At 49.3% G+C, this 24,852-nt stretch overlaps 1 protein-coding gene and 1 pseudogene across 2 annotated transcripts in view; one reads left to right on the plus strand and one right to left on the minus strand.

The window, feature by feature from the left end:
- Positions 1-8,480: 8,480 nt before the first annotated feature.
- Positions 8,481-24,852, plus strand: part of SLC13A2 (solute carrier family 13 member 2) — a 38,846-nt gene continuing 22,474 nt past the window's right edge. Inside the window, exon 1 of one of the 2 annotated variants that reach the window (XM_036342030.1) lies at positions 8,481-8,626. Coding sequence is in view for 1 of the 2 variants with exons in the window: in XM_036342029.1 (XP_036197922.1) it covers positions 19,976-20,077 (102 nt within the window). In the remaining variant the exon portion in view is untranslated. Of the gene's footprint in view, positions 8,627-19,975; positions 20,078-24,852 lie in introns of those variants that run through there. The other variant, XM_036342029.1, reaches the window with a different exon arrangement.
- Positions 14,059-14,329, minus strand: LOC118672380 (annotated as a pseudogene).

Consider the following 24,852-nt stretch of genomic DNA (forward strand, 5'->3'; position numbering starts at 1 on the left):
GCCAGCACATCCCCAGTGGGGGGTGTGCAGGAGGCAGCTGATCGATGTTTCTCTCTCATCGATGTTTCTGACTCTCTATCCCTCTCCCGTCCTCTCTGTAAAAAATCAATAAAATATATTTTTTAAAAAAATCCTGATTTCTGGGCCTCATCCTCCGGAAATTCTGTTTCTTTGTTATGGGGTGGGGCCACAACATTAGTAACAAAGAAACAGAATTTCCGGAGGATGAGGCCCAGAAATCAGGATTTTAAAAAGATTCCCAGGTGATTCTAATGTGCAGCCAAGGTTGAGAACCACTGATCTATAGCGGTGGTTCTCAACCTTCTGGCCCTTTAAGTACAGTTCCTCATGTTGTCACCCAACCATAAAATTATTTTTGTTGCTACTTCATAACTGTAATGTTGCTACTGTTAGGAATCGTAATGTAAATATCTGATATGCAGGATGGTCTTAGGCGACCCCTGTGAAAGGGTCTTTCGACCGCCAAAGGGGTCGCGACCCACAGGTTGAGAACCGCTGAATAGGCTGCCTCCCGCATCCCCTTGCTGTGAATTGACCATGTGCCCTGACCCCTGAATGGACTCGAATTAGAGACCTCTTGGTGCACGGGTCGATGCTCAACCACTGACCTAAATTATTTTACACTGACCAAACCCGTCGGCAACAAACGGTTTCCAGAAAAGTTGTACAAATTTATACTCACACTTTAAAATTAGCCCATCTCACCCCACTCTCACTAAATTTGAAACAGATAGAATAAGATGTTCCCAAACATTATTTTTTCCATGTTTACTAAATTTATGCATTGAAAACACCACAGCAATAAATAGAATGCCAATACCACCTGTCACAAATAAAAGGTAGCCAAGAAAAACAGGGCTATAAAAGTCTGGAAACTTTTCCCGCCGGCCCTAAGCCCACGGCCTGCTCCCTGGTCACAGGGGAAATCAGCACGGGCTCCAGAGGCATGAGAACGTCTCGGCGCCAAGCCGAGCCTGTCTTCTGGCATAAGAGGACTGCCAGAGGATGGGAGGGAATCCTTTTCTTGCTCGTTGTGCTTAATGCAGGCCCGATACTGCCCAAAAAACATCTCAAGGGCGGGAGGGGATCCACCCACCCGATACTCTGGGACTACTGGACTAGAGGCTCCCTCTGCATCAAGCTTAACACAGCGTGGAAACAGCGCTCTCTGAGCACACCTTCAGGCCACCACGAGGTTCCCCTCCCCATGTGCCTGCTCTCACACCGAGGCCTGGCAACTCCCTCTCCCCGCGCCTGCCCCCCAGCAGAGGTCACCACTGACTCAGGTGGGACACCAGGTAGAGGAGGCCCACCAGCCGAGCATCATGAGCAGAAGAGGAGCAGGATGGAGGTCACCGGCTCCAGGCCTGGTGTCCGCGATGCCACTGGGGGAAGCCCATGTTTACCAGCTGCGGGTTGAGGTCATTGAAGGGGGACTGAGCAGCACCTAGCCTGGCTCCCCGCTGCTGCTGCTGCTTCCGGAGACCAGGACCCCTGAGGGGGGCACCATGGCCCCTATTGAGCAAGCTCTGCCGAGGGGTGCTACCGCGCGGTGGGGCAGGGGGACCGTCATCCTGCATGATTTCCCCACTGGCCAAGATGCGCACCATCCTCCCAGGAGTGCTGGGTCCCTGCTGGGATGCACCTTTCCTCAGACCTCAAAAGGGCCGAAACAGTTACTAGCCCCCATCTCTTGCCCGTGGTCTGGAACCTGCTGGCCCCCGCAGAAGGCCAAGTGGGTCCTGGCCCCCAAAGTCCTTCTGTGCTTGGTCATCCCCATCCCCTGCCCTCGGTGCACCTGACCCTACTGATGGGGGAAGTAAGGTGCTCCCGGGCAGTGGAGCCCAGCTCTGAAACCAGGCCCTTGCGATAGGGAAAGGATGCACCCCACCCCCACGTCCCAACATCTACCTGCAGGCAACTCACTAATTCTTTTTTTATTTTTATTACTATTACTGATTTTAGAGAAAGAGAGGGAAGGAGAGAAAGAGAGAGAGGAACATTGATTTGTTGTTCCACTTATTTATGCATTAATTGGTTGCTTCTCAGATGTGCCCTGACTGAAGATCAAACCCACTACCTTGGCCTAAGGCAGTGATGGCGAACCTTTTGAGCTCGGCGTGCCAGCATTTTGAAAAACCCTAACTTAACTCTGGTGCCGTGTCACATATAGAAATTTTTTGATATTTGCAACCATAGTAAAACAAAGACTTATATTTTTGATATTTATTTTATATATTTAAATGCCATTTAACAAAGAAAAATCAACCAAAAAAATGAGTTCGTGTGTCACCTCTGACATGCGTGTCATAGGTTCGCCATCACTGGCCTAAGGGGACGATGCTCTAACCAACTGAGCTACCTGGCCAAGGTGTCACACTAATTCTTTAAAAAAAAATTTGTAATCTGTTGGGTAAAGAATGCTTTACTTGACTATTTGATGCTGAAATTCAGTAGTTTCTCATGTTTGTTGGTCATTTGCTTTCTTCTGCAAATTACTTATTCAAATCCTTTCTTCTTTCATTCTTTTTCTTCTTTTTAAATATATTTTTATTGATTTCAGAGAGTAAGGATGAGGGAGAGAAAATCAATGATGAGAGAGAATCATTGATTGGCTGCCTCTTGCATGCCCCCTACTGGGGATCAAGCCCACAACAGGGGCAAGTGCCCTGACCAGGAATCAAACCCACACCTATTGGTTCATAGGTCCATGCTCAACCACTGAGCCATACCGGCTGGGCCAAATCCTTTTCCTGTTGGACATTTTGGCCTTTTTTAAAAAAATATATATATATTTTTATTGATTTCAGAGAGGAAGGGAGAGGGAGAGAGAGAGATAGAAACATCAATGATGAGAGAGAATCATTGATTGGCTGCCTCCTGCACGCCCCACACTAGGGATCGAGCCCGCACCCCAGGCATGTGCCCTGACCGGGAATAGACCCTGGGACCCTTCAGTCCACAGGCCGACACTCTATCACTGAGCCAAACCAGCTAGGGCTTGGCCTTTTTCTTAGTGATTTGTAGTTTTAAGTATTTTTTATGTAAAACTTGTGTTTGCTATAGATGTCCCATGTATTTTTCTCCCAGCCAGTCAATATGTCAGCTTTGTTTATAGTCTTTAGCCTTAAAGAATTTTAAATATTTGTTAGTAAGTACAGATTAAATCCCGAGTTTCTTTATTGTTTAAAAAGAACCTAGAGGGCTTATAAGAATATGTCATAGGCTAAAAATGAAGAATAAGACCAGGACAAAACAGACTAATGGTGGGATATAAAGAAGGAACCCAAGACAACTCCGTAGCCACAGATGCCTACCAGTATAGTTGGGGCAGCACAAGTCCATTCATAGCCAGGAGAGAGCTCACGCCTTTGCTCAGGAAAGTCCTGGTTGGGGCAGGCATGGAGGGCAGGCAAGTCTCCTCCCCTCAGGCACTTCTCTCACGTGTGTCAGGTGGGGAGGCTGCCCTGGCCTCTCCACCATGCCCCACCACACCCCACCACACCCTAAGCGGCCCTAGGCGGAAATCCTATGAAGGCCACTGCCTCTGCGAAGTGACTCAGAGATATATGGGGTGACAGCATGTCCCAGGGATCTTATCTTATACCAGGACCCACCCTTCTAACCTGCAGCTACTCCTGGAGCTCAAGCAAGTCTCCTCTTGGAGGGGAACACAACACCTGGAAGAAGTGACCCATGGAGTCCTGCCAGCCCAGCTCAGGCAGCTTACAGACATCCATCCCCCATAAATAAAGTTTGCACATTGAATTGAGTTGCCATACAGTTCACTTTTTTTAATAGATTTTTTTTTTGAGAGAGAGAGAGAGAGAGAGAGAGGAAGGGAGATAGAGAAACATTGATGTGAGAGAGAAACATCTATCAGCCATCTTCCCTTTGCACCCTGACAGGGGATCAAACCCACAACCTGGTTATGTGCCCTGACCGAAATCAAACCCGCCACCTTTCTGTGAATGGGATATCGCTACAACCATCTGAGCCACACCGGCCAGGGTGACCATTCACTTTTTGAGAAAACATTTAAGTTGTTGATTTTATTTTGTAATTTTGATTTTTTATGTTGGTGTCACTGTGAGTTTATTTTCAGATCTCAAGCGTTTTCATAGACTGTTGAAAAGTGCTTGGGTCCTTGGCCCTGTGGTAGCCCCTCCCGCCCCTCCCCCCCAACACACACACCCAGCAGGGTTCACCTCACCAGAGACTCGCTTCCCAATCTCCAGGTGCTACAAGGACCTGGAACTCCTCCTCAGATGGGAATTACCAACTGGGCACCGATAAACTAATTTTAGGGAGGAAACTTGAGAAGAGAAAGGAAATTTCTAACTCATTATGCCTCCAACCCCAAGCAAATCTGGGGTTGCAGGTAGAACTTTAACAACCTGAGGCCCTTTGGAAGGCTGCAAGGCCAGGCCTGGAGAATCCAGATTTGAATGGGGTACTTCTTTGATTGGCAGGGCTGGGTTAGGTGCTGTTAAATATCCCCTGACCCACTAAAGGTGAATCCTAGCATTTGGCATGGTCTTTAATGGTGTAGTTATTTTTGTCTTTGTTAAATAGTCTATCTCACTCACCCACTGTAAACTCCATGAGGACAAGGGATGGGTTTGCTCCCATGCCCCAGCACAGTGCCTGGCACATTGTAAGTGCTCAGCAGGTATTTGTTGGGCAACGAAAAGTTGAATTTTTTACATTCTCCCCACTTGAGATTTGGCTAGACTCTCAGTGAAAAAGCTCAGGACCTAAATAGCACCAGGGGCACACCTGACATCACCGTTGGTTTATTTACTCACTGCAGCAGGGCCACGCTCACCATGGGGAACTGGGGGGGACATCTCAGTAAGAGACAGGCTGGGCTTGCTGCAGGATTTGAGACTGTGCTGGGCAGTTTTGGAGAGTGCTTAAGGAAGCAAAACTTTGTTCTGGGCTGAACGCTGTCAAGAAGCAAAGGAAGCCTGGCTGGCTTGGCTCAGTGGTTGAGCGTCAACCTATGAAACAGGAGGTCATGGTTCGATTCCCGGTCAGAGCACATGCCTGGGTTACGGGCTCGATCCCCAGTGTGGGGCGTGCAGGAGGCAGCTGATCAATGATGCGGTGAGGGGAGCGTGGCTGTCCTTATTTTTGACTTATTCTATCATGGTCACAGAGCGACATCATGTGGAGAGCGGCTAGAGCGTTTGGACAGGTTCAAGCCTGGGACTAGTGAGAGGACACGATCCTCTCGTGGCAAAGCCACGTGCAAGTCCCAGCACAATTATAGCCAAAGGCTACAGTTGTCAGCTTGACCTTATGGTCCGAACCTGTGTTCCCACGTGGCTGAGTGACACAGGCTGCGGGAGGTGCAGCAAGTAAACAAAGCTTGGTCAGGGGCATGTAATTGAGTAGATTGGAAACCCACGAGAACGTTGTAACCACAACGTTACTTTGCCTTGTGGAATCTGGCTATAAAATAAAGACCTGACTTGCAGGCCATGGCACTGCCTCTCCATCAGAGAGGGCAGCGTCCCACCCAGACCCAGCTTTCTTCTCTTGTCTGTCTTTTCTTAATCCTTCACCGTGCCCTCTCAGGCTCAGCGAACCTGGCTGTGTTGGCGCGGCACAACATCATCTAATATTGATCTTCCGTGAAATTGTTTATGTTCAGCATGGAACACAGCCTGCTGGCTGCCAGGCCAGTAGGGTGACCAGCCATCCCAGTTTGCCTGCGACTGACCAAATACCACGTGCGGGCGCGCACGTACAGTGCGATTGAAACTTTGTGGCCCATGAGCAGAAGTCGGTATTTTGTGGAAGAGCCACACTCAAGGGGCCAAAGAGCCGCATGTGGCTTGTGAGCCGCAGTTTGCCGACCACTGATCTAGGCCATTGGAGATATGGGGAAACATTAATGGGACTAGTGAGTAGGCCTATGTGGATGAAGCTGGGATTGGAAAGGGAAGTTCAGGCAGGTAATGGAGGAAGGACTTTGAATAGTAAAGAACAAGAATGGCATGATGTCATGGAAAGAGCCCTGGATTTGAAATTGGATCATCCTGAGATTAAATCGCAGCCCTGCCCTTTACTAGGCGGCTTCTCTTCTCTGTGCTTCCCTTTCCTTTTTTATAAGATGAGATGCTGTAAAGATGTGATTAAGTTCCAGAATGTTCTAGGTGCTTAATAACAACTCAAAACTGTTGTTGTTGCCCTAACCAGTTTGGCTCAGTGGATAGAGCGTCGGCCTGTGGACTGAAGGGTCCCGGGTTCGATTCCAGTCAAGGGCATGTACCTTAGTTGCAGGCACATCCCCAGTGGGGAGTGTGCAGGAGGCAGCTGATCGATGTTTCTCTCTCATCGATGTTTCTCCCTATCCCTCTCCCTTCTCTGTAAAAAAATCAATAAAATATATTTTTTAAAAAACAACAAAAAACTGTTGTTATTATGAGGTATGTGGGAACTAAAGGTATATAAATGGAGCCTTGGCCTCCACGAAGTGATGTTTCAGGAAAATAACCTTCATGTGGATCATCATCATCAGCATCCCATTTGAGACCAGGAAATCAAGGCCCACAAGAGGTAAAAGTACTCACCCAGGACTGAGTGTGGATGATATTTGCATTGGAGGAAGTGTGCAGACCTGGGCTGAGGCTGTGGGACCCAGCTGCTAGCAGGAAACCCTGCTTGTCAGGAACTCGGCCTCCTCTCAACTATACCCAGCTGCTGGGCAGCATTCCTGAGGACTGCGAGGCCTGATTTGCATAGTATGCCAAGGAGGGCCATATTCTTCCAGAAGTTCATTGTTCTGGCCCCTTCCCATCATCTGTGCCGAGAAGGGACTACAGGCTTGGTGAAAAGCTGAGTTGACAGTTGAAGGATCTAGGTTCTAGGTCCAAGTTCTATCTCAGCCACTTACTAACTGTGAGGTCTTGGACCAGTCATTTCCCTTTTCTGACCCCCAAGTTTGCCCCTCCGTTCTATTATGATAATGGCCACCTCAGGCAGTGCAGTAAGGATTAAATGTAAGAACGAATGTGAAAATGCTTAGCTAGGGCTTGGCCCACAGTGGGGACTCATTAACCCTTTGAGTGCCAACCAATATCCTAGGAACTATGGTAAAATTGCCAAGGCATTTTTGCTGATTTTTACAGCAGTTTAGGAAAAAAATTATGAATCGCAAGTAAATGACGTTACATATTCAAAAACTTAAGGAAACCTTTACTACATTGACATAGTCAGCAATATCATCATCACTAAGAAAAGCAGACTTAGAACTGGACGCCATTTCGAAGCTTTGATAGCGCTCCCGGCACTTTTGGTGAAAGACAGGAGGAGCACGACCGCGATCCCCGGCACTCTAGGGGTTAATGTTGCTGAACACTTGGAGTGAAAACCACCTGTGTTCTAGCCCAGGGAGCGCCAAATGTGTATGACCTTTGGAAAGTCTCTTAGTTTCTCTGAGGAGCCTCAGTTTCCTCAGCACGAAATGAGAAAATTGACCTGGATAATCCCCAGCCTCCCTTCCAGCTCTGTTATTCCGGAAACCTGTGATCTGAACTGTCAGGATATCTTCCTCTGATCCCTGAAGGGCACACATCCATCTAGAGCAGCGGTTCTCAACCTGTGGGTCGCGACCCCTCTGGGGATCGAACGACCCTTTCGCAGGGGTCGCCTAAGACCATCGGAAAACACATATATAATTACATATTGTTTTTGTGATTACTCACTATGCTTTAATTATGTTCAATTTGTAACAGTGAAATTGGGGGTCACCACAACATGAGAAACTGTATTAAAGGGTCAGGGCATTAGGAAGGCTGAGAACCACTGATCTAGAGTGTGAAGAGTGTCCAAGTTGGGGATATACACAGAGGGAGGACGTCCCCACCCACCCTAGAGACCTGTATGCTTTGCAAATTAAATGGTAAGGGGCGCTGCTTTTGTGGTAGGCAGTTAGACAGACATGAGAAGAGCAAAGACTATGGGCCAGGTACGGAAGGTCACCACGGTGGAAGACCCCAGGTGCCTAGCAACGGACAATTGCAGGGTGGGACCTCGCCCCCCCAGGGTGACCTTTCCTCCCCTAGCATATGCACCCCCTGACCTTTCCTCCCTAGAGATAATATCTATGCCTTAATTGAATTTCAGCTCCAGAACCAGAAAAGCAGTAAAACCAGACCAGCAATCCCGTGCTTGCCCTCAGGACCAGCTCTATTGAATAAATAGAGTGTGGATGAAAATTGCAATGTAGGAAGCGTGCAGACCTGGGTTGAGGCTGTGGGACCCAGCCAGTCAATCAGTGTGGGTGGTTGGTAGTTCAGTGTGTAACTGGTGCCAAGTGCCGAGGTTGCCAGCCAATCAATCCGTGGAGACCACAACCTTGCAAGGACACACCGGGAAAACTGATGAATATTCTATTGAGATCTTCCCTTGGGACCTCCTCTAACATTCCCACCCTTAAAACCCTTAGGACTCAGCTAGATCGGCTCTGAATTCTTCCCTAGCCAGAACCCAAGTACCGAGGTTGCTGAACCCAGTCCAGTCTGACCCCGCGGGTCTACCACTCAGTGCCTTTCCCGCTGCCTACAACACTTCGGCATCTTGTTGAAGGAAATGGGTGAGTATACGGGGGGAGTGCTGGGTGCTGGATAAGGGAACCCAGTGAGTCCATCTGTCAGTCATATATTGTCTGTCAGCCATCACTTTCAGACCTCCTCTCTAAGAAGAGAGAAGAGCACTGGGTTACACACTGAGCTACCAACCAAGATGGCGAATCAGATCCCCACTCTGCTCCTCAGGCTCTCACAGTCCAGTGAGAACGGGCCGGGACAAATGTTACCACCAGAAGTACAGTTTGTACTAAAAAGCAGAGTAACCGGTATGTCCTGAAAGTATTCTGGTCAAGACGGGCCATAATGTCAGGCAAGGGTGGCGGGCATAATCTGGTCGTGGGTGATGGGGAAGAGTGTTTGTGGAATGGAAACGGAGGCGGGCAGCCTATTACAGAAGTCAAGTCTCCGTTCGGCCTTGTGGGAGTGGGGGCGTGCGGTGCCCTGAGGAGGTTTAGCCAGGAGGGGTGCACACCTGCACCCACGTGTGGAGGGTTAAGAGCTGAGTAGGAACCAGCAGTTTATGAGGAAAGGGAGAAGGAGGAAACCAACCTTTGTCCCAGGACCTCCTGTGCACCCTATATCCTCTGACACAACCCTCACCCCAATCCTTCCTCATGGGTTTTTCTCACGCTCATTCTATTTCTGAGATTCAGAAAGACCCAGATCTGGTGGCACAGCTGGTGAAGGGCAGAGCTCAGATGGGAAGCTGAGGCCAGAACCCCAGCCCCTCCTCCCTCCTCAAACCTCTTGGAAGTTGCTCCTCGGCTTCAAGGAGTGGCAGGAGGGGAGGACCCTTTGTCCCGAGAAGGACTAGGAGGGCGTCCCTCTTCTGGGCAGCCTTCCAGCTGCTCTCCTAGTCAGAGAGTTCCATAATCCAAACAAGCACTGGGGCCACTCTACTAGCCTTATCACCACGCCCACACCCAAGACAATCTGATTAAATCTTGCTGTCATCAGTGAAAGCTCTTCTGCAAAAGGCTCTGTGCGCTCCAAACACGTGCCTCCTTGCTTCCTCCCAGGCAGGGCCCACTCCCCACCTCCCAGCCTTCAAGGTCAGTCCACGTGACAAGAGGGAAACGTTGCTTGGTCAGGCAGAGTCCTGCCCACATTTGTCACAACTAATGATCCCTTGGGCAAATAAACTGAAGCTGAATCCCCAGAGGGCACACTGGTTTATTGATTCTGAGACTCAAGGAAACCTGAAGGAGGGCTGTACCCACCCAGCTGCTGGCCAACAAGAAATAACAATGACTCCCTTTTATTGAGTGCCACCCAGGGTGGGCCCTTTGCGCTGTTTCTAGTTCTTCCAACAATTCTGTAAGGTGCGTTCGAGTCCTCCCTTCTGGCTCCATTTTCCGTTTCTTCTCTACTTTACAGAGACAGAACTGAAGTTCAGAGAGGTGCTCTGTCCAAGGTCATGTAGGCACCAAGCTTACAAAGTCAGCGTTCACACCCAGGTCTGTTTGATACTGTTAAAGAACCAAATTTACTGCAGCCTTAGTTACTGATTTCATTTTCAATAAGCCTAGGTTTGCTACATTGGTTTCCCAATAAAATAAACAAATAAAACTTAAAGAACAACAACATTCAAATGAGTATATTTGAAGATCTAATTTATTAAGCGATTCATGAATTGGGCAGCACCTAGAAGGGTGCTCCAAGAGGTCATACAAAATGGAAGATTTTTACAGGAAGAAAGATGGGTCAACAGAATATTAACAAAAGAAAAGGAAGGATTGCTTTTAGGCCAGGATGGAGGGAAGGCAGTGGCAAGGGTGGTTATCACACCAAACGAGCCCAATTAATTTAATATCTCTCTTACATTTAGATCTTGTCCTGTTTTTCCTCTTCTATTTTGCCTCTGTCTAGGACACATTTATTTCCTTTTTCCTAACCAAAAAAAAAAAAAAAAATGTATTTCCATTTCTTATATCTTCTTTTACTGAAAACACTTCTTTACATTCAAAGTTGTTTCCTTGTTATTCTAGTAGTTTTAATTCCATACAGTGTAATTTTTAACCCTTAAAAACCTCGATTTTAATGAAAACTAAGAAATAAACAATTATGAACTGTCTTTTATATTAGCAATCTGTGCTTTTGCAAACATATACATACTTTTTATCATGCATAGAAACGTGCTTTATCATAGAAAATTTCTCAGTGTGGCATAAAACATGTTTGCTAGTAGACCCAATTCTGCACTAAGAAACTAAAAGTAGATAACCTTGAGTTTTATAATTAACATTCCAATTTTTTTCTTCCTTATTTGGAAATGATCTAGACATTTAATAAAGTCTTCAAAAAACTTTTGGGGTTTCTCCCTAGGTTTAGGAAATTCTTAAACTACCGACCTTAGTGTTTGACTCAGGGATAAAAGATACCTGAAGGGGTTCATCCTCAACTTCAGGGAGTTTTATTTTAAACAGTAACTGTCTAGTAGTCTCTTCAGAGTGGAAAAGCAGAATTAGTGAAATGTGAGTCCTTAGGAGAAAAGTAAGGGGTAGCCCTGGCTCGTGTGGCTTAGTTGGTTGGGCGGCATCCTGTGCACCAAAATGTTCCTGGTTTGATTCCCGGTCAGGGCTCAACCCCTGGGAGGGGGCCGATCGATATTTCACTCTCACATCCATGTTTCTCTCTCTCCCTCTCTTTCTCTCTCTCTAAAAATCAATTTTAAAAAATCTTTTTTTTTTTTTTAAAGAAAGTAAGGGATAAGGAGCAGTAGGAATCACATCTATCCTATTATTTATCTTAGATACCTCTTTAATTTTTCATTAGCCTTTTGTAATGACTCTTAGTAAAGCTCTTTTGGAATACTAAAGGCTTTTGTAAGCTTCTGCATGTGAATTAAAATAAGTATATCATTCTGTTTGCTCAGTTTGGAAACTGTTACATTCAAATGCAGTTTTTATTTTATTTATTTTTTGTTACTCTTCACCTGAGGATATTTTTTCCCCGTTGGTTTTAGGGAGAGTGGAAGGGATGGGGGAGACAGAGAGAGAGAGAAACATTGATGTGTGAGAGAGAAACATTGACTGGTTGCCTCCCGCATGCACCCTGACCAGGACTAGGGATGGAACCTGCAACATGCCCTTGACCAGAATCGAACCTGAGACCCTTTAGTCGAAGGGCTGACACTCTAACCACTGAGCAACTGGTTAGGGCTAAGTGCAGTTTTTAAATGATTTTGATTAACTGGAATACTCCTCGCAATGGACATTGCCAACTCTATGCTGTGTCCAGCAAGATTTTGCCTCCTTTGCAAATATCCGCAGCTTCTAGGACTGTGGTTCTTAAACATAAAATAAGCAAGTATGCTAGAAGGTGGCACACTTGGTTCTTTAGATATAAAAGACCTTTCTTAAAAAAAATACCTTTCTTTCTTTCTTCCTTCCTTTCTTCCTTTCTTTCTCTCTCTCTCTCTCTCTCTCTCTCTCTCTCTCTCTCTCTCTCTCTCTCCCTTCCTTCCTTCCTTCCTTCCTTCCTTCCTTCCTTCCTTCCTTCCTTCCTTCCTTCCTTCCTTCCTTCCTTTGATTTATTGATTTCAGAGAGGAAGGGAGAGGGGGAGAGGGAAAGAGAGAGAAACATCAATGATGAGAGAGAATCATTGATTGGCTGCCTCCTGCATGACTCCCACTGGGGATCGAGCCCACAACCCAAGAATGTGCCCTGACAGGGAATCAACTGGCAACCTCCTGATTCATAGGTCAACTCTCAACCACTGAGCTACACCGGCTGGGCGGATCCTGTTTCTTAATATTCACCTGAGACCTCCTGCTGGACCCAGTACAGCTCAAATCAGACCTAGTCCAATCCTGGACCCAGTCTGGTTCTTAAATTGAACCCAGTTCAGTTCTTAAGTTGGACCCAGTCTACTCCGGCTGGGAACCACCACCAATTCCCATGGAACCTTGAATGGGGAAAAGTATTGAACCAAAAAATCCCAAGGAATGAGGATTGTGGACTGATTTCAAAATAAATGGAGAACTGCAGCTGCCACCAACAGTTCTCAGCGTGGAATCTGGGGGCTGACTCCAAACATTTGGGGATTGCGGACTGAAGCGTCAGCAGTTCCCATCGTGGAATCCAAGGACAGAGCTCAGGCCTGGGGTTTTCCACCGGGAAATTGTGGTCTTGTCACCAGAAAAGACCCGGGACCAAGGTGGGTCTGCCCCTGGCACGGTCTGGAATGTGTAAACCATTTGCTCCTATGTGTCCTTGGTTCGGGAAGATAAGACTGTGATTTATAAGCTGGCTGTAAGTTGCTTGGCCTTGTTTAACTATCTGTCTGTTTCCCAGTTCCACTTGCCAAGGAATTTTTCTAGCTTCTTACTAACCTGCCTGTCTAGGGGCTTGCTCTGGGCAGAACCACCTGCCAGCTCAAGCTTACCTGCCCTGGAAAGGCAAGTCATTCAAATCGGGAGCTTGAACACAAGACAGGATGGAGCGCAAACCTAGAGGGGCTTATCGGCAGCCCTAGGAAACGGAGAGAAAGATAGTGGGGCTTGTGGGGGGCCATGCTTATGTTTCTTGTCCCCCAAAACCATCAGAAGTTTACTTTGGTCTCAATGCTGCCACCACATCTGTTAAAGAACAAAATTCAATGGAGTGAATTTGAAGATCTAATTGGCTTTATTAAGTAATTCATGCATTAGGCAGCATCTCATCTGTGCTCCAAACAGTTATACAAAATGGAAGGTTTATCACCCTGGCCCGTGTGACTCCGTGGTTAGAGCAGCCGTGGGCAAACTACGGCCCGCGGGTCAGATCCGGCCCGTTTGAAATGAATAAAACAAACAAACAAAAAAAGACCGTACCCTTTTATGTAATGATGTTTACTTTGAATTTATATTAGTTCACACAAACACTCCATCCATGCTTTTGTTCCGGCCCTCCGGTCCAGTTTAAGAACCCATTGTGGCCCTCAAGTCAAAAAGTTTGCCCATCCCTGGGTTAGAGTGTCAGCCCGCACCCTGAAGGGTCTCAGGTTTGATTCCCAGTCAAGAGTATGTACCTGATTTGCAGGTTTGATCCCTGGCCCTGGTCGGGCCAGTGCGGGATGCAGCCACTTGATGTAGATACAGTCAGCCCGAGAACCCCCTCCCTGCATTACCAGCAACAAGTATGTCCCCAGTTCCTCCAAGTCTTCATGGCCAGCATCAGAGCGTTGGCTGGATCCCTGCAGAGCCCCAGCAGCCAAGGCAGATGGGCAGGGCCACCTCGGGAAGGGTTACTCCCTATCTCCTCTTCAGTCTTGATGGTGGGGAAAACCTATTCACTTCTCTTCTTTGGGGGAGGGGCCTAAGGGCGGGAGGCTTCTATTTCTCCACTCGTTCCAGGGTGGCGGGCGGACCCCACAACATGGCCACTGGCTGGACCCCTGGTTTCTGGCCAGATCCACCTCCCTCTGCTCCCGCTGCTCCTTCCACTTGAGCATCACCTAGTCGAGGTGCTCGCAGAAGCCCCAGTCGTGCTGCAGGCCAGGAAGTTGGAGAAGCTGTCGTGCTTGCATTTGAGCAGCAGGATAAGGTAGTGGGCACAGTAGTCTCGCTGCTGAACCACCAGCTGTGCATCGTGCATCTGCTGCTGCGTGGCCACCATCTCGCACTCCTTGTACCCGGGGGAGCCATGGGTGGGAAGGCGGGCATCCGCAGGGGGTCTGGCTTCCCTGAGGAATCACCCAGGTAGCGCCTGGCCAGGTGCGCCCCCATGGCTGCTGTCGCCACAGATTCCTGTGGCAGTCAGGTCACCTCGCTCCTCTCCAGAAGCACTCCCCCCTCCCTATTCACTTCTTTGCCTTGTTACCTGATCAATGGCCCTCATCTGTCCTAGCTGAAGAACCAGGGACCAGCTCCAGAACATGCTGGAAGGAGACTCTCTGATGTGGACTTTATACATTTTCATATGGGCATCCCACCCATCCACCCATCCACCCATCCATCCATCCATCCATCCATCCATCCATCCATTCTTTCAACACATTTTTGTTGGGTATCAACTCGAGGCTGAAAAGTGCATACAGACATTCATATAGACAGACTGTGTCCCAATGGAACTGATAGTCTGGTGGGGGTATGGGCAGGTTATCAGGAGAGAGAAATGCGGTGTGATATGTGCTGTGGCTGTATAGGACACTTAGCAGGCAGCCTGAGTTAGTCTGTGATGAGAGCTCACGAAGGAAGTTCAGTCTTAGGCTGACTTGAAAGATAAGCAAGACTTAACCAATCAAGTGGGGAAAGGGGGGCAGGGAAAGCATGTCAAGAGGAAGCAGGAGCATGGCCACCTCCTAGAGATTTTAGACAATGCAGGGCCAGGTGAGGATCTGAACACGGTTGAATCGAGGCAGGAATGGTGAGAGCTGAGGCAAAAGAGGAAGGCAAGGAGAGGGTCTTGTAGGGGTCGTTTAAGCACCTATGGAGCACCTTCCAAGGTGCTGAGGGGGGTATGAGACAAAATGGGTGGGCCCAACTGGAAAGGCAGTGTCAGAGGCGGGGAGCAGTCAGGAACCCTGCAGTCAGATTCTGGGTCCAGCATTCTCAGAGCTGTGAGCAAGATGCCCGCCCTCCTGCTCCGTGTGGGACCCCTTTCCACCTCTCCCTACGGTCTCAGGGCAAGGTAGCCACCCAAGAAGGGCGCTTCGGGTGCTGGGGAATGCATCACCTTTCACCGTTCACCCTGGGGAGGGGGTGGAGGTGTCCTGGTAAACAGCCTCAGGGTGCCTCCCTCGCCCTGCTCCCTGTGGCCCTCTGTGCATGAGAACATTCCTGCCCTCTTCTTCAATCAAGATTTCACAGCCAGCCCTACACCCCGTCTTCTCTCCTCTAGGCTGGGCAGGTCAATCCCCGCTCTCACAATTCATTCCTGCTCCCTGCTATGGCCAATCCTCTCGTCTTTCCAGGACCACTTGGGCTGTGCCCCTGTGGGCTCCAGGCCAAGCCTGCTCCACCCGGTTGCCTTGGGAGCCTCTCTCTGATGCCTGTCTCATGTGTCCAGGTCTGAACTTCCTAAAAGCTACCTTTGGGCCTCAGTCCCGGCTCTATCTCTAGTTTATCTACCACCTGCTTCTGAGGATAAGCCGGTTCTTGGAAGCTGGGAACATCTCTCTCCCTAGTACTTTCTCGGCTGCTCTCGGTGGCTCTCTCCAGGAGGGTCAATGGTCAAAGTGCACAGTAGGTGTTTCCTGGTTATGACTCCTCCCTGAGATAGTGCAGAGACCTGGCACAGGAAAGACCCCAAGCAAGGCTGAAGAAGGACGATCTCAGCACCTGCCACGTGTTGCTCACAGTCCAATAGGAGCCATGACAAAAGGAACGGTTATTTGCAGGGTTAATTGAAAGAAGAGCGGGTGAGGCCGACAGGAGCACTGAACAGGGTCTGGCAGAGTGGGGCCCTGGCTGTGACTGGCAAGGGAAAAGCTCTGTGACGGCTGGCGACCTCCCACCGGCCTCAGGACACGGCTTCTGCTAGGAAGTCATCATCGACTGCACCTGCTGCTGGGGATGTGATAGCACCCCAACATTGGTCCTCAAAAGAGGATCAGCCAGGGTCCCAAGAGCCTATGACCGAAGGGGGCTGTAGAAGCAAAGCTGGGGAGCGGGGATGGTGTCTTAGTAAAAGAGTAGCCATCCAGCCCTAACCGGTTTGGCTCAGTGGATAGAGCGTCGGCCTGCGGACTGAAGGATCCCAGGTTCGATTCTGGTCAAGGGCATGTACCTGGGTTGCGGGCACATCCCTAGTAGGGAGTGTGCAGGAGGTAGCTGATAGATGTTTCTCTCTCATCGATGTTTCTAACTCTCTCCCTTCCTCTCTGTAAAGAAATCAATTTTTTTTAAAAGAGTAGCCATCTAATGTGGAAACACCAAGTTTTGCCATCACAGGAGCCCAGGGAAAGCTAGGCAAAGAGCATGGACAGTCTTGGATGTGAATCTGGGTTTTCCCCGTTACCCACAAGCTGTGCGACCCTGGGCAAGTAGCTGCATTGCTGGGAGCCTGCACCACAGGTTGGTGTAGAGTTGGGGGAATTGGGATGCAGATTAGACAGAGAGTGGATGTTGTTCCTCTGGGGAGGCCCAGCCATGCTCCCCTCAGTGCTTCTCCAAAGCCTCAGGCCATGGGAGAGGCCTTGTCCAGGGTGAAACAGAACTGGGTATTGTCTTGGGTTTCTGAAACCCATTGTCTATCCCTGTGCCTCCTGACTCCTCCTCACCTTTGCCCCTAGCGGGTGGCTGGTAGGTGGCATGGGAGTTGAGAGGCCACAGCCTGAATTGGGGCATGGGGGTGGCCAGTCCTTCCTATCTCACTGTGGCTTCCCACCCAGCCTGGTGCCAGGAGTCCTGCCACCTGGATCTCCCCATAGCTCTCTGCTCACCCTGCAGAAGGCATTGCATGTCTCTCACACAGACCTGGGTGGCTCCAGATCTCACTGGCATCACAGCCCAGGTCATTGCGTAACCTGGAGATGTGGTGATCAGCTCTCAGTCCTGTCCCCCACAAACGCACATTTCAGCCACACCGAAGCTCCTGTTCCCTGAACGTCACCAGGCTTCCACGCTTTGTTTACTTCCTGAAGCGTTTGCTCTGGCACTCTGCCTTCTTGTCCTGGCACACACATCATCCCACTCTGATAATCCACAGAAACATGGATTGAGCTTCTACTGAGTGCAGTATTGGGGGTGGGGAGGGGTGAAGGTACCAAGAGGCAGAGGCTCTGGCTTGAAAGACAACCGGCAATTCCTTCCAACCCCCAACCGTCACCTCCAACACACACACACACACACACACACACACACACACACACACCCCACACACACCCTATCCTCCAGGCCTGTTTCACTCCTCCACCTGCTTGGGATCCTTCCTCCATCACCTTATGGCCAAATTAGGCTCAACTTTCAAGTTTTAGCTTAGCTGCCACCTTCTCCAGGAGCCCTTGCTCCGCATTCCCAGTACTCTCCTTCCGCCTGGAGTTCAGGCACTGGTTTGGACCACCCAGGGCACTCATAAAGCACAGTCATGCGCTGCTTAAAGAGGTTTCCATCAAGCCCTGGCTGGTGTTGCTAAATGGTTAGAGCAACGGCCCATATACCAAAGGGTCATGGGTTTGATTCCGGTCAAGGTCATATACCTGGGTTGCAAGTTCAATCCCTGGCCCTGGTCCCAGTGTGTGCAGGAGTAAACCAATCAATGTGTCTCTCTCAGATTGATGTTTCTCCCCCCCCACCCCCCCACCCCCACCCACTCTCTTCTCTTCCCTCTTTCCCTCCCTTTCACTCTCTCTAAAAATCAATGGGAAAAATATTCTCAGGTGAGGATTAATAACAACAGCAAAAAAGATGTTTCCATCAACAACAGACCACACATATAACAGTGGTCCCATAGATTATAGATTATAATGGAGCTGAAAATTCCCTGTCTCCTAGTGATGCCATAGCCATTGTAACATCACAGCACAAGGCATTGCAATTGCCTGTGGTATTCAGTACAGTAACATGCTGTCCAGGTGTGTAGCTGAGGAGCTATAGCTTGTACTAGACCAGCCAGGTTTGTGTAAGTACCTCCATGATGTTCACACAATGACAAAATTGCCTAACAACACACTTCTCTGAACGCATCCCCGATGTTAAACGACGCATCGCTGTGCTTGAATTCTGGCTGTCTCTGCATCCCGGGGCCTCAGTTTCCCAACCCATAAAATGGAATAGTAACACTGAACTCATGGTGTGGTTTTACCGAGTAAATGCCAACGGCACACTAACCACTGTGTACTAAATGCTGAACAAATGTTAACGCTATCAGCAGCATTTTAGCACTGAATGGGGTGTTAACGTAAAAACCACTGAAACCTGTAAAGAACTTTTGTGAGTTTATTTGAGCCAAACTGTCGACATATGCCAGGAAGCAGAACCTCAATGAATTGAGATAACGCTCTGAGAATGGCGGGGTTACATCTGTATTTATACATTTGCAATCAAAGGAGGGACGTAGGTGGGTTACATGAAATTCATTGGTGGCAGACTAAGGAGGAGGGATAAAGCAAAGCAGGGAAACCCCTGGGATTGGATAAAAAGTAAAATGATGGACACACACTTAGGTGGGTGCAGGATCAATGAACATGATAATGAAGGAATTTGTGGTCTCTGTCCTGGCACCCAGCACATTTGGTTGTGACCCAGGGGCTCCAGAAAAAGGGAAGTTACAAGTTACCCAGACATTTCAAGGGTATGTTATCATAGATGCAAAAAGATAGACAGATAGGCTCAGTTAAGGTAAAGGTTGATCTTGTCAGTGAAGATACTGGCCTAGGACGTAACTGCCCGCCATAACTGCTTTTAGTTAAAGTTTAATTTCAGACCATCCTTTGTGGTTACTTTAGGTCTCTGAGTTTGCAAGACCACCATGCAGGCCTCCCCTGAGCTTGTCAGGTCAGCATGTGGCCCCTTTCGTCCACAGGGGCTAAATATATAATCAGCACCAAACTACTTGTTTGGTGGATGGATGGATGGATGATGAATAAATGGAGAGATTATTTCCAAAATATGAGACAATCTTTGCTGGTCTTCCATGGCAATTTAGGGAAAACCCTTAAAAACAACAACACAACCCTAACCTTTGTTGTATACCTACCACATATCAAGGCTCAACACACCATAACTTATCTAATTTGAACCTCAGAATAGGAAGATATTACAGTAGAACAAGGAAGTGGCTATTCTGAGAAGTTAAGTCAGTGGCTCAACATCACAAAGTGAGTAAGCGACAGTCAGGGCCCGTGGTTTCCTAGACACCTGGAAGGAAGAGGAAGGCTTGCTGCGGGCCTGGGTGTCCCACAGTCTTAGACTGGAAACTCCTAGAGGGCAGGGCCGCTCTAGAGGAATGCTGCCCTACCCTTGGCCCTGGATACACACAGTTCTAGAGAACCTGGCTTTGAGGAATAGAAGGAGGAAGGAAAGGTTGGGCTGGGGAGGCAGCTCGGGGACTTGCCCTCTGGAGGCCAGCTCAGCAACCTCCCAGGCACCCTTCCTTCCCCAGCTCCTCCCAGCAGCCCTTCCCAGCCAGCACACACAGAAGGGGTTAACTCTGGGCCTCACTCCTTGAAAGAACTTGAAGCTTTTACTCCTTGATCTCACCCTCCTCCCCTTCCTTGCAAAGTCTTCCTGATCTTTATACCTCTTGCAAGTCCCTCCTCCTTACTCTCACCCCCGGACTCCAAAAACACTCTGACTGCCAGGGTGGGTCAATGGTTAACAGTCCACGGGCTTTATATAAGCCTGCCCCAGCTGGCTACCTGCTCAGTCAGTCCTTCAGTTGCCTGGATTCCAGAGAGACGGTGGCTCCAGCAGCACTCCAGGGTCCACACCATGGCCACCTGCTGGCAGGGCCTGTGGGCCTATCGCTTCTACCTGTTTGTATACCTCCTGCCCATTATCCTGTTGCCTCTGCCCCTCCTCATCCCCACCAAGGTAAGGACTTGGGGTTCTTGGGGGCAGGAGAGGGACTGTTTGGGCCAGGGCTGGGGATCCTTAAGACCAGCATAACCTACTGACGCTCCTAGCCTGGAAGTGAAGCTATAATCTCCTGGTCCTCCCAAGGGATGAGGGTTAAAAGGTCAAAGGGGGCTTTTGCTTGGCACCCAGGAGTACGGGCCCAAGGTGAATTGCTTAGGTGCATTTGGCATCTACTCCCTTGGGAGCCAGGAAGCCAGTTCAGTAAGAAAGATGCAAGTGGAAGCAGATGGGCTTGTCTGCCTACTATGTGCCCACACTGCCCTGGACTAAGTTTAGTGGCTAATGAGCAGGATTAGCTGCTGGAGGGGATGGAAAGGGCGTGGGATGAAGCTGGCCTCAGGCAGTGTGTTCCATTAAGAACATAAACAGAGAGAGAAGGCCCTCACCTGTGATCCTAAGGGCTAAGTCTGCTGAGGAGGAGGGGTGGGGCCTTGCCAATGGGCATCATAGACACTCTGGGTGGAGGGGGAGGTGCCACTGCTCCCTGCCTCCCCCCACCCCAGATATTATGCACTTGGGGGGGGGGGTCTCTTATAAGTAAAAGAACACAGAATTATAAACCTAAAATTAGCACAGCGCTTGGGGACAAGGGCCTAGAACTCAAGCGTCACAGTAAATCTTTCCCTCTGGCAGGTCACACAATTAAAAAGTGGCAGAGCTGGGGTGTGATCTAGATCCAAAGCCTGTGTTATCTTCTCTCTACCCACTGCCTCCTGGAGGCTGAGACAACAGCCCCAGGACTGCCCACTGAGCCACTGGCTTCCTTTTGGTCACAGATAGGGACGTTGAGGCAGGGATAGAACATCAATGATGAGAGGGAATCATTGATTGGCTGCCTCCTGCGCACCCCCTACCGGGGATCGAGCCTGCAACCCGGGCATGTGCCCTGACCAGGAATCGAACTGTGACTTCCTGGTTCATATGTGGATGCTCAATCATTGAGCCACGGCAGCTGGGCGAGGCAGGCTTTTTATTCCTGCTGTTCCAAAGGGGTGAGAGACTGGGGATAAAAGGGCACAACCCCTGGGCCCCTGACACTTGCTAAGCGACAAGGCTTGGCTGACCTTTGAGATGACCTTGGTCTCAGGCCAAAGTCAGTGGCATCTCTGTACTGGGAATCCGTCAGACGGGTTTTCAGACAGGCTGGGCCACATGTGCAAACCCCGGGAGAGAGGACAGACAGGCACTGGGATTCTCACTTTACCCCCAGGAAAGCACAGCCCAGAAAGATTCGGTAACTTGCCCAGGGTCACACAGGAAAGCCTGGGTCAGTACTAGAAGCCAGGCTTCCTGATGGGAGTGCAACGAGGCAGGAGCCTCTGTCTTCCTTGTGCTGCACTCAGCCCTGCTGCCTCCCTGTCCTAACTGTCCCAGTCCTATCTAGGGAGGCCAGCTCCTCAAGGACCTTGCTCATGTAATTACCCTATCTCCCTCCTACCTCGAGTTCCCCTTCTCTGCCTGATCTCTCCCATTAGCATACACACGTGCTGTAGTATCTCACATCTTAAAAAACAAGCAAACCTCCGGCCGGCGTGGCTCAGTGGTTGAGCGTCGACCTATGAATCAGAAGGTTGTGATTCGATTCCCGGTCAGGGCACATACCTGGGTTGTGGACTTGATCCCTAGTGTGGGGCCTGCAGGAGGTAGCCAATCAATGCTTCTCTCTCATCATTGACGTTTCTATGTTCCCTCTCCCTTCCTCTCTGAAATCAATTTAAAAATATATTTTGAAAAGAACAAAAAACAAGCAAACCCTCGTTGGGCCCCACATCCCCTCCACATATGCCTCCCTCCACATATGTCTTCCCTCTCTCACAGAGAAGGCCTCAGAGACTGTCTGCAGGGCACAGGTCTCCCCTCAGACAGCTCCAGTCTCCAAGACTACCCACCCAGAGAGCTCTTGTCAGGGCCCCATCAGCTTCCACGGCACCAAAGCCCTGTCCATGCTCGCCCTCCTCCACCCCCCAGCAGCAGTTGTCACAGCTGGGCACCCCTCTTTGCAATGCTCTCCTCTTTTGCCTTTGGTGACACCTTCTCCTGATTCTCCTGGCTCCCCCTCCCTATTCACATACTCTCCCCCAGGTGATCTCTCGCTGTCTCCTGCTTTAAAAAGCGACTTCATGCTGACGATTCCCCAACCTGTAACCCCAGCCCTAACCTCGAAACTTGTGTTACCCAACCCACACTAGACACTTGCACCTGAATATTCTCTCTTGAGCAGCACACGCTTTACACGTCCAACACAAAGCCCTCGTGCCCCATCTTTCCCACTTGGCTCATCCTGCAGTCTTACTCATCAATATAGAGTCAAACATCTACCTTGAAGCCATTCCTGGTTCCTCACTTTCTGTCCTTGTCACATGCACCAGCAGGTCCTGTGGACTCAAAAACACTTTGAATGCGATCACTTCCCACTGCCTTCTCTGTCATTTGGGTCACCATCGTTTCTCACCTTATCCTTATCCTTCCCAAGACCATTCTTCACTCCACCGCCGGGTCTTTTCAAAACATAAGGTCATCACTACCCTGCTTACAACCGCTTACAGGCATCCCATCAAACTTAACATCCAAACCTCCCATGGCAGCCCCGAGTCCCTGGGCTCCACCCCTGCAGACCTCTTGGTCCCCATGCCCGATGCCCTACCTCCTGTCCACTCTGCGCCAGCCCCACCAGCTTTCTCTCTGCTCCTCAACTTGCTCATCTCCCTGCCTGGAATGTTCTTCTCCCAGATGCCCCCTTCTCATTCCTTAGGTTTCAGCTTAAATCCACCTCCTCAGGAAAGCCTTCTGGGACCACACCCAGTCACTCTTTATTACAAAGTGCTGCGATTTTACTTACAGGACTTTCACTGTCTGAAATGATGCATTTGCTTATTTTTTATTTATTCTCTGATTTCCTATACTAGAATGCAGGCTTCATGAGGACAGGGACTTTGTCTTTTTCCATACAGAATCCCCAGTGCCTGGCACATACTAGGTGCTCAACAAGTAACTGTCAAACGAATGAATGAATGAATGTGGACAAAGAGGGCCCTGTCCTGAATTCCTGCTGCACCCTGCTCTCTGTGGTGAGGCCCAAGCTTACCTCCATGCCCCTGGCCTCTGGCATGGGAAGGAGTTCCACACTAGTCTCAGACTTGTGTCCATATAATAACAGTTAGTATCTAGTGAGGGTTTTTTTGTATGCTAGTCATTGTGCCATTTATTTCTCAAAGCACTAATCCTTTTATTTCTCAAAATAACCTCTGAGTTACTGTGAAGTTACTACTATTAGTTCCATTTTACAGACATGCAAATTTGGGCCCAGAGTAGTAACGTGATTTGCCTAAAGTCCCAGCTAGAAAAAGGCGCAGCCTGGACTGGAACCTGATATTGGGGTCTCTGAGACTGTCCAGGGATGCAGGGTGATGGCCCTGCTGTGACTCATGTCCTGAGCCATCTACCCTCACGTCCATCCAGCTGTCAGCCAAACCTTCCTCTGTTGATCAGCCTGGATGCCTGTTGAGCTCCCGCTCTGTGCTGCAGGCTACCAGAAAGGAACACAGACCTTCTGCAGTTGCTCTCAGTGTAGAGGAGCATGTGGTTACACAGAGGTAAAGCCAGAGGCTGCAGGGGCTCAGAGGAGAGAGAACATCCTTCCAACTGAGACACGGGAGAATCAAGGCAGGTGACATTTGAACTGGGGCCTTGAAGACTGAGTGAGTTTCCAACAGTCAGGGGCATCTATAAAGGGAAGGCCAGGTGAAGGGACTGCAGGAACAAGGTGTAGGGGCTGGAACTAGTAGGTGTGTTAACGGAATAGCTACAGAATCCTTGAAATGCTCGCCATCTGGTGGTCCCCAGCAGATGGGGGACCGTGGGGCCTGAGGCCTTCTCACTACTCTCCCAACCCTACAAGCAGAGTGAAGAAGCATCATCAGTCTGCCAGAAACCTTATATCCATCCATCCATCCATTCATTCATTCATTCATCCATTCATTCATTCATTCATTCATCCATCCATCCATTCATTTACTTCCTAAGGAACACATACTGTGTGACAGGCACTGTTTAGGTTTGGGGGGTGTGGGTGGAGAGACACACAGAAAGCATATACTGTCCATGCTGTGAAAACCATGCAGCAGGCAGTGACTGTGGCTTCTGGAGGGACTGCTGTAGATGGGATGGTCCAGGAAGGCCTCCTGGGTGGTGATATTTACATTAGGACCAGAATGGCAAGGAAAAGCCAGCCAAGCACTGCTCTGGGCAAAAAGCTGTCCAGGCCGAACACATGTGCCAAGGCCTGAGGCCAGGGCTGAACTTGGAAGGTGGAGGGATAAACAGGGCCACTGTGGGATGGGGCCTCAGTGAGGAGAAGATGGCTTAAGTTCAGGTTAGAGAGGTGGGAAGAGGTCAGCCTATGGCAGCCTTCCAAGGCTAGGGGAAGGAGTGAGAGTTTTACGTATGAAGGGTAAATATTTGCTCAGGGATCAATCAGCTAAATTCAAATAAAAAATACAACTGTGCCCTGACTGGTTTGGCTCAGTGGATAGAGCATCGGCCTGCGGACTGAAGGGTCCCGGGTTCGATTCCGGTCAAGGGCATGTGCCTTGGTTGTGGGCACATCCCCAGTCGGGGGTGTGCGGGAGGCGGCTGATCGATGTTTCTCTCTCGTCGATGTTTCTAACTCTCTCTCTCTCTCCCTTCCTCTCTGAAAAAATCAATAAAATATATTTTTTAAAAAAATACAA

The sequence above is a fragment of the Myotis myotis genome, unplaced genomic scaffold (genome assembly GCF_014108235.1).
Source record: "Myotis myotis isolate mMyoMyo1 unplaced genomic scaffold, mMyoMyo1.p scaffold_m19_p_17, whole genome shotgun sequence".
Taxonomy (NCBI): domain Eukaryota; kingdom Metazoa; phylum Chordata; class Mammalia; order Chiroptera; family Vespertilionidae; genus Myotis; species Myotis myotis.